The sequence below is a fragment of the Hyperoodon ampullatus genome (assembly GCF_949752795.1).
Source record: "Hyperoodon ampullatus genome assembly, chromosome: 2".
Lineage (NCBI taxonomy): Eukaryota > Metazoa > Chordata > Mammalia > Artiodactyla > Ziphiidae > Hyperoodon > Hyperoodon ampullatus.
Genome location: NC_136915.1, coordinates 156,188,509 through 156,198,912, shown reverse-complemented (window position 1 = coordinate 156,198,912; position 10,404 = coordinate 156,188,509). Strand labels below are relative to the sequence as shown.

General features: G+C 39.2%; 1 protein-coding gene across 1 annotated transcript in view; it reads left to right on the top strand.

Moving 5' to 3' along the window:
* Positions 1–3,621: 3,621 nt before the first annotated feature.
* Positions 3,622–10,404, top strand: part of HMCN1 (hemicentin 1) — a gene marked incomplete at its 3' end in the record, with an annotated part of 531,222 nt that continues 524,439 nt past the window's right edge. Inside the window, exon 1 of the mRNA XM_079726768.1 lies at positions 3,622–3,894. Within this exon, the coding sequence (XP_079582894.1) occupies positions 3,627–3,894 (268 nt within the window). The 5' untranslated portion in view covers positions 3,622–3,626. The remainder of the gene's footprint in view (positions 3,895–10,404) is intronic.

Sequence of the window (10,404 nt, the reverse complement as noted above, 5' to 3'; positions counted from 1 at the left end):
TGTACAAATTTGATGAAAACCATACACTTACAGTTGCAAGAATCTTGAAAAGCTGCAAGCACAAGAAATATGAGGGGAACCACATCAAGGCACACCATAATCAAATGGTTCAAAATCAGTGATAATGAGAAAACTATTAAAAGCATCAAGAGACAAAAAGATGTGGTTCATATAAAAGGACAAAAATAAATATGAGAGACATTTCTCAACTGGAAGCAATGCAAGCAAGAAGACAGTGGAGTGACATCTTTAAGGTACTGAAAGGAAAATAAAAACCTGCCAACCTAGAATCCTCTATCCAACAAAACAAACAAACAACCCCAAAGCCCAAACAAAACAAAACCCCCAAACTTTCAGAAACAAAGGTGAAATAAAGAATTTTTTGAACACACAAAAGTGAAAGAACTCATCACCAGCAGACCTGCACTACAGGAAGTATTAAAGCAAATCCTTCAGGGAGAAGGAAAATGACATCAGATGAAAACCTGGGTTTACACAAAGAGATGAACAGCACCAGAAATGGTGACTACCTGAGTAAATATATTAATTTTAGAATTAATTAAATCTTTTAAAAAGATAATTGACTACTTTAAAAATTACATTAATATAGTGTGGGGTTTAAAATACAGTAATGTAAACTAAAATGGATGACTAACCAGAAAGGTTGGGAGGAAAGTAATGGAAGTATATTATTCTGAGGTTAAGTGGTATAATATTACTTGAAGGAAGACTGTGATAAAGTTATATACTATAAACACTATAGCAACCACTAAAATAAAATAAGAGTTATAGCTAATAAGCTAGCAATAAATATAAAATGGAATCATAAAAAATATTCAGTACACCCAAAAGAAGTCAGAAAAACAGGAAAAAAGAAACAAAGAAGAGATGGGACATAAAGAAAACAAATAGCTAGATGGTACATTTCAACCCAACCACATCCATAATCACATTGAATGTAAATAGTCTAATAGGCCAATAAAAGGCTGAGATTGTTTGCATGAAAAAAGCAAGACCTAGTTGTAAGGTGACTACAAGAAACACACTTTAATATAAACACACAAATAATTTAAAAGTGACAGGATGGAAAATGATATATCATGCTAATGCTAATCAAAAGAAAGCTGGAGTGCTATATTAATATCAGACAAAGCATATTCCACAGCAAATAATATTACCAGGGATAATGAATGTAACTTCATAATGATAAAAATGTCAGTCAAGAGGACATAATAATCCTAAGTGTTTATGCCTCTAATTACAGGCTTCAAAATGCATGAAGTGAAACCTCATAGAACTACAAGAAGAAATAGACAAATCCACAATTATAGTCATAGATTTCAATTCCACTCATAATAACTGATAGAACAAGAAGGCAGAAATCAGTAAGGATACAGAATGTTCGAGCAACACTATGAAACTTGACCTAATTGACATTTATGGAGCATTCCACCAAATAACATTGTTTTCAAGTATGCACGGAACAATTACCAAGATAGATCATTGAATCCTTATTAGGTAGGTACTGTCATTATTTCCATTTACAGCTGAATCAATGAAGGAATAAAGAAGTAGGTAACTTGCTGAAGATACAGTTATTAAGTGTCACAGCTGGGTGTTGAACGTAGATTATCTGACCCAGAAGCCTTAATCACCAGGCTCTACCACCTCCCTTGAACACCTGGAACAGCTCAGGTCTCAGTGAAATCTCCAGGATTTAGAATGCAATCCCTTTTAGATAAACAAAGGAGTAGGTTACTCAAATAGCATTTTCTAAATACTATTTAGAAAGGAAGAACCTTCCCCCTTTCCTCTCATATTCCCACTCAGTCCAAATGGCCAGGCTGCTTCCTTTAAATGACGTGACTTATAGGTATCATAAACTCAGGGTCCAGAGTCCCTGGGTCTGAAAGAGAAGACAGTTGCAGACTATAAAAGGCTCAGGGGAGCTGGCTCTTCCTCAGGCGACCTCCGTGTTGGATGGGTGGTCTAACACACATTCCAACTCAGATCAAAATGCCTGCTGGTCCCTCTTTAAATGCCAGGATCCAGACAACAGCTCCTTTTGCAGGATGTGAATATGTTTTTATTAAAAAGAGGCAAGAAATCTTTAGCTTATGGTTGACTTTCTTTGTCCAACCCTTCTTATCTCTGTTATTAGTACCAAAATGTGTATAATAATTACAACACGGAAAAACTTTGTAATGTTTTACAGGGCGAGGTTTCCTTACTTATCAGCAAGAAAATGCCATAGGAGGGAACACGTTTTCAATGGATCTTTGGCTGAGACTTGGCACATGGATGTTCTATGGAAGGAAGTGTGAAATGAGGATATTATTCTGCCTCACCATGCTGAGGGGAGGGTTCATATTGCTCAGCAAACATGAATCTTGATAGTGAAATTTAAAAAAATTAACTTTTCTCTTCAGTATGATCTCTCTGCCCCCCCCCCCCCCGGAACTCTCTTCCGTTCCCTCTCTCCCTCCTCATCCTTTGCACTGAGCTGCCACCCTGTATTCCACACCCAGCTGATTTCCCTTCTACCATCTTTCCTAATTACAATCAGTGACTACCCAGTTCCAGCTGTCTCTCTCTCATTTCCCTCAACAGCCCTTTTCCCCTTCCTCCCGTTTCTGGCCCATCCAGCTCTGTCCTCCCTCCCTTCCCCAAAGCTCCACAGTCCCTGAGGAGATCAAAGAGTGAGAATGTGGCTGCAGCCCAGCCGGGAGAACTTTCCGGCTCCCCCTCCCGGCTGGGCTGAGTTGCGGGCTGAGAGCGGGAGGCTGGGCTGGGGAGGGGGAGAGGTCTTGGCTTCTTCGGTGGTGGGGGGAGGGGAATTATGATAGAGGTGTCTGAAGCAGCGTTGTGCATCGTAGAAAAATACAATTCCCTTAGTGCTGGTTAGCGTGGTGTCCCTCGGCTCGGGTCCTTGCCACACATTCTTGAAAGCCATTGTTTACCTTGGGGTTTTGGAAGTGAGAAACAACGCGGATGGGTGCGGAGGGGATACTGGGAGCGCTTCCCAGGTACTGAATTGACCCGAGAATCAGTGGAGAGAAGTCGCCCTCCAGGAGCGGGGGGGGCGCCCAAGAGCAAAGGAGGAGGGCGTCCACCGGCCAATCAGGAGGCGAGGCCGAGCCCGGCTTCCCTTCCCCTCCCAGCTCCTGGGCTGGAGGCGCGCAGTGGAAAGTTGGGAGCCGCGACGGCTGGCCCGGCGGAGAGCGGCGCGGCGGCGGCGGCGGCGAGGGCAGCGGCGAGGGCAGCGGCGAGGGCAGCGGACTCGGTGCGGCGCCGCTGGCTCGGAACGGCCCCCGGGGCATGGGCCGGGCGCGCCGCCCGCACTCAGCCACACGCCGCCCGGGCCGCGGGCACTCGGCTGTCCCGGAGGAGGCTGCTTCTGGACAAAAGCTGCCGCATCTCTGCCCGCCCGGCCCCTGCAGGGTTTCGGGTTTGGTGCTTGTCCCCATCTGATTCTCAGCCCCCATTTTTTTGGCGAGTTCAAAGAGGTTTCGGGAGTCGAATGAATTGCCTCGAGAAGAAACCCGCTGCCTGTTGTTGAGGAGGACTCAGCACAGTGCTTAGGCGCTCAGGAAAAAAAAAAAAAAAAAAAAGGAAAGAAAGACAAAATGATTTCCTGGGACATTGTCCGCACAGTATTCCTGTTCACTCTTCTTTATACTTCCCAGGCTCAGGATGTAAGCCCCCAGTCAGAGATCAGGGCTGAGGAAATTCCCGAGGGTGCCTCCACGTTGGCTTTTGTGTTTGATGTGACGGGTTCCATGTATGATGATTTAGTTCAGGTTATCGAGGGGGCTTCCAAAATTTTGGAGACGTCTTTGAAAAGACCTAAGAGACCTCTTTTCAACTTTGCTTTGGTGCCTTTCCATGATCCAGGTAAGGGAAATATTTATTCTTTGTTATTCCTTATGATTACATTGTTTCTTATGCTGTGAAATTTTGTGTGAGTTTCAAAACAATTTTTTAAAAATGTGTAGCTGAATACAATTGTAACAAAGAGTTGCTCGCCTGTATCTGGGTTTCCTCTCTGATACCTAAAGTCTCAGCCATGGAGGTGGCTTGTTTAGGGTGATTGTACAGTGGTACCCAAACCTGGAAATGTGGAATTATGAAAATCAGAACCACAGCAACACATCAAAAGCAGTTAATTAACTAATTTAAAAATTAACTTAAAATTTTTAGAACTAAAGAATGTTTAATTAAGGCAGATTGGGACATGGGTGTTCAGCAGCAATGCTTTAAAAGCTAACATCCAGCTGGAGAGCGTACTCAAGATAACTCTCAAGTAAGGGGGAGAAAAACCTGTTGTGTGAGACACAGGGAAGCCTGTAAGCAATGACTACTAATGAACTGAAGAGATGAAAATAAGAAGAAGCCATTCATTTCTTAATTGAATCTATTGAAATTCTTTGCACCAGGTCATCCTTAGTTAGGTTCACAGATGGTAATAAATGTTATGTCCATGTGTCATCCAGTAGAAATGCATGAAATTTGGTATGGCGGTGCTGTTTAAAGGTAGTTGAAGCACAATCACTTTATTTTTTGCCCTAAAGCCATGGGTTTCAGCTGCTCCACTGGAATTTGATCCTCTTTACTTTTCTGTTTCTCTTTAAAGTGGCACCTTTCTGTGAGGCTCATAGGAGCCTTCATTGTCATTGCTGAGGGTAGCACTGCCGGGGGAGCCCTGGGGTTGGCTGTATAATATCCACCTGAGTTTCATTAACACAAGTGGCTGCCCATTTGAAGAAATAAAGCAGTGGTTTCTTAAAAGTCCTCCCCCATTGTTCTCCCACATTTCTGCTGAAATCCCTCTCTTCACTGGAAGACCTTGACACAACCTCTTCACAATGAGAGTTTGATACTGAGAATCGCAAATTCTTTCCTCGTGCATTTGACAAGCATATACGAGTTCAAATTATTGCTGGGTATTAAATGCGGCAGGTTTCAGCTATTAAAAAAATTGGCAGGGGGAGGAATTTAGAGGGAAATAGAACTCTGGGATTTTTGTTTGTTGTTGTTCTTTAAGTGATGAAAACCATAACCTATCCTACTCTTCCGGGATATACATATATCTTAGTAATTTCTCCGTTGATCAAACGTGATATGTTCTTTATATTTGAATGAAGAATGATCATTTACTGTGTTAGCTGCCTCCTTGAGATACCTCATGTGTTATAATGTTTTAATTTATTAAATGTCAAGGTGCCAATTGTGATGTGGTCCAAGACTTTTGTTATTTTGGAATAGGCTAAGTATGTTTCTTCTATAGGGATGAATCTGAAATCGGCTAAAAAAAAGTAAAAAATGTTTTCTCTAACACCACAATTTGCTTTCCTCCAAAAAACTGTTATGAAATGATGTTTCTGTAAGCAGAACACAAAAATTGCTTCTAGTCATAAATGGAAACTAATCACCATGATATTTTGATACGAAATGAAAAATTATTGGAATAAATTGTATTGTAGTGTGCCACCTTCCAGTTGTTACCAAATGGGGAAGTTTGTTGTAGTTGACTTTCCTATACTTTGGCAATCATGATTCAAAGTAGGGGAAAGGTGGTATGCTAATAACAAATGGCTAAGAAATTATAGCTATTTTGAGTTAAATAATATGAGAAAATGATTAACTTAAATTGGTTCCATAAAATTAATTGTATGTATAATTCAGCAAAAATGATTAATTCTAGTTCCATTGTGATTCAAAGTAGAGAGGCTAAGACCAAAGTGTTTTTGAAGATAAAGAGGGAAATAAAAATTAAAACATACTAATAACCTTTAATTAAGTATACTAACTCACTGTAGTGGATTGTAATATTATCTTTGTGTGTCATTTTCTGTTTGTGTGTGTGTGTACAGTCATCAAGAGTTTCTGATTCCCTTGTACTTCTGGTTGGTTATCAGCTTGTACTCACCAGTGGACAGAAAGGGCCTTGAATGGGGGTTTGCTGGCTTGCTGAGTGACATTAGAAAAGTCTATCTACCTTTTTGTATCTGTTATCTCAACTATAAAATGGCAGAATTGGATCTGAACATCTCTAAGGTCATGTCCAACTGTAACGTTTTACGACTGTTTTACATGTGGTGGTTTTTCACAGTCCCTGACACAACTGACAGGCAAAGAAAAGATGTGTGTAATTTAATATAATTATATTAATCACCTCGACTACTTACAGCTTTTCAAAATCCTTTGACATCTGCTTTTGCATTTAGCTAGATGAAATAATGGGTAAGATCTGGGCTATAGTCTCAGGCATTCAACAAAGACCTTCAAGCCTTTACAGATGATTGTTTGGACCTCTGCATCATGGTTTGGAGCAAGGTGTGTGTTTTCAGGTGGGGGTAAAAATGAGAGTACATGGAAAATACAGACATGCAAGAGCAATAAGTCTAACAAGTTGACAAGGAGGTGATAAAATCATTCAGAAAATGTGTATGTAGGAAGCTAGTGTTAGAGGGGCAACAACATAACCCATGGTACGAGGAAGTACCAGAGAGGACCAGGGTCATGGCAAGTCAAGTCAACTTTTTTTTTTTTTAAGTCAACTTTTTGATGCTACCTCTGCTTAAGATGGGTTTTTCACTTCCAGAATCACATTTAATGTATTAATTTTTAACAGCTTTATTGAGATATAATTCCCTTACCATACAATCATTCATTTAAAATATACAATTCTGTGGTTTATAGTATATTCAGAGATATATATATGCAACTGTCACCTCAGTCAAGCTTGGAACATTTTCCTCACTGCACAGAGAAGCCCTGTGCCTTTTAGTTATCAGTCCTCTACCCCTCCCCTCTGCTGCCACATATCATCCTCCTCCCAGCCTTTAGCGACTACTAATTTACTTCTTGTCTCTGTGGATTTTCCTCTCCTGGACTTTCATATGAATCATATAATATGTGGTATTTTTTGACTGGCTTCTTTAACTTTAGCATAACGTTTTTAAGGTTCATCCATGTTGTAGCATGAATCAATACTTTATTAATTTTTATGGCCAAATAATATTCCATTTTATAGATATACCACATTTTGTTTATCTTTTAATCTATGATGTATATTTGGGTTGTTTCCACTTTCTGGCTAGTATGAATAATGCTTCTATTAATATAAACATTTGTGTGCATTTTTCTGTGTGAACATATGTGATATTGTGACTTGTAATGCGAAATAAATATTTGGTCTTTGTCACCTTTTCTGACAAGGAGCTCTTAAAACCCTTGAAATTTCCTAAGTGATGAGAACCATAAAGGTATCTTCTGTTATGTTAATGAGGTAACTTTTGAACCCCACTGAAGAATGGGGGCTCATTGCCAGGAGACTCATCCCTGTGATTAGAGCATTGGAACTTTCAGTCCCACCCCTAACCTCTGGAGAATGTTCCATGTGTACTTAAAAAGAATGTGTATTTTGCTGTTTTGGGATAGAATGTTCTATAATAGTCTATTATATCCATCTGGTCTAATGTGTCATTTAAGGCCAACTTTTTCTTACTGATTTTCTGTCTTGATGATCTATTTATTGATGCAAGTGGTATGTTTCAGTCCCCTAATATTATTGTGTTACTGTCAATTTGTTCCTTTATATCTGTTAATATTTATGTATTTAGGTATGCCTGTGTTGGGTGCATACTACAAGTATTATAATCCTCTTATTGGGTTGATCCCTTTGTCATTATGTAATACTCTTCTTTGTTTCCTGTTAGTCTTTGTTTTAAAGCCTATTTTGTCTGATATGCATATTGCTACTCTAACAATTCTTTTTGTTTCTTTTTGCATGGAATACCTTTTTTCATTCCTTCACTTTTAGTATGTGTGTTTTTAGACCTGAAGTGAGTGAGTCTCTTGCAGGCAGTATATATATAGGTCTTTTTTAATTAAAATCCATTCAGCCACCCTATGTCTTTTGATTGGAGCATTTAGTCCATTTACATTTAGAATAATTATTCATAGGAATAATTATAATTCATAGAATAATAATAATTATTATTGCAGTTTTGTTAATTGTTTTCTGGTTGTTTTTGTAGTTGTCCTCTGTTCCTTCCTTTTACTCTTGTTCTTTTCCCTTGTGCTTTGATGACTTTTTTTTAGTGCTGTGTTTGTATTTCTTTCTCTTTATTTTTTGTGTATTTGGTATAGGTTTTGTGTTTGTCGTTACCATGAGGTTCATGTATAACAACCTATGTATATAAGAGGCTATTTTAAGTTGATGGTCATTTAAGTTCAAGTACATTCTAAAAGCACTACATTTTTACTTCCCCACCCTCAACGTTTTATGCTTTTTTTTTTTTTTTTTTTTGCGGTACATGGGCCTGTCAGCGCTATGGCCTTCCCCTTGCGGAGCACAGGCTCCGGACGCGCAGGCCCAGCGGCCACGGCTCACGGGCCCAGCCACTCTGCAGCACGTGGGATCCTCCCGGACCGGGGCATGAACCCGTGTCCCCTGCATCGGCAGGCGGCCTCTCAACCACTGCACCACCAGGGAAGCCCCGTTTTATGCTTTTGATGTCATATTTACATCTTTTATTTTGTGTATTGCTTAACTGTTTATTTTAGATATCAATGATTTTACTATTTTTGTCTTTTATCCTTGATGCTAGTTTTATAGGTGGTTGAACCACTACCTTTGGTATGTTTGCCTTTACCAGTGAGTTTTTCTGTTTCATAATTTGTTTGGTTTGGTTTGATTTAGTTATGGGCTTTTCTTTTCCATTTAAAGAGGTCCCTTTAATACTTTTTTTTTTTCGTAAGGCCAGTTTAGTGGTGATGAACTCCTTTAGCTTTTTCTTTTCTGGGAAACTCTTTATCTCTCCTTCAATTATGAGTGATAACCTTACCAGGTAGAGTATTCTTGGTTGTAAGCTTTTTCTTTCAGCACTTTTAATATATTGTGCCAGTTTCTTCTGGCCTATACAGTTTCTGCTGAAAATTAGCTGATGGTCTTATGGGGGTTCCCTTGTATGTAACTAGGTGTTTTTCTCTTGCTGCTTTTAAGCTTCTCTCTTTAACCTTTGACATTTTAAGTATATGTCTTTGTGTGGGTCTGTTTGAGTTCATCTTGTTTGGGACTTTCTGTGCTTTCTGGACTTGGATGTCTGTTTCCTTTGCCATGTTAGAGAAGTTTTCAGTTATCATTTCTTCAAATAGGTTTCATGTCTTTTCTCTCTCCTCCTTCTTCTAGGACTCCTATAGCGTGAATATTATTACACTTGACGTTTTCTCAGAGGTATCCTAAGCTATCCTTTTATTTTTATTATTCTTTTTGCTGTTGTGATTGGGAGATTTCCACTACCCTGTCTTCCAGATCACTGATCTGTTCTCTTCATCCTCCAATCTACTGTTGATTCCCTTTAGTGTATTTTTCATTTCATTTATTCTTCGGTTCTAATTGTTTCTTTTTAATATTTTCTATCTCCTTGTTGAAGCTCACTGAGTTCATCCATTCTTCTTCCAAGTTCATTAAGCTTATGTATGACTATTACTTACTTTAAACTATTTATCTGGTAAATTGCTATCTCTGTTTTGTTTAGTTCTTTTCTGAGATTTTTATCTCGTTCTTTTACTTGGAAGGTATTCCTTTGTCTTCTCCTTTTGCCTAACTCTTTGTGTTTGTTTCTATATATGAAGTATATCAGCTGTGTCTCCTGGTCTTGAAAGAGTGGCCTTATATAGAAGTGTCTTGTGGGACCCAGTGGCACAGTCTCCCTGGTCATCAGAGCCAGGTGCAGAAGAGGATGGTATATCTTGGGTAAAGTTGGTAGTTGGAAGTTTTGAGAAATAGTTGGATTCTATGTATATTTTGGAGATTAAACCAAAAGGATTTAATGATGAACTAGATGTGAGAGAAAAATAACAGAAGATAAGACAGATTCTGAGGATTTGTCTTGAGTGAGTAGAAGCATAGCATAGCGATTTACTGAGATGGAGAACAAGCATGAAGTAGGTTTGAGAAAGAGTGGGAGACTGAGGCTATTATTTTGGGGTATGTTTAAGTTTGAGATGCCTTTGTTACCCAAGTGGAGATATTACAAAGGCAGTTAGATATATAAGATTAGAATTCAAGGGGACAGGTCTGGGTCAGATACATAAATTTGGGATCCAGAGGCACATATAAGATGGTAATCAGGGCTCTGAGGCTAGGTAGGACCACTAAAGGACTGATTAAATGAAGAATTAATAAAGGTCTAAGGACTCAGCCTTGGAATACTCCAATGTTTAGCAGTCAGAGATGATGATAAAAGAGCAAAGTAGCCTGAGAAACTGAAGATTGAAGAGTATAACTAGAAATCAAGAGAGGAAAGCTTTCCAAGGAAGAAGCACTAATTGGTTAGTTAAGAAGAGGACCGAGAATTGGCTAATCTATTTAGCAACGTGGAAATCATTGATGTC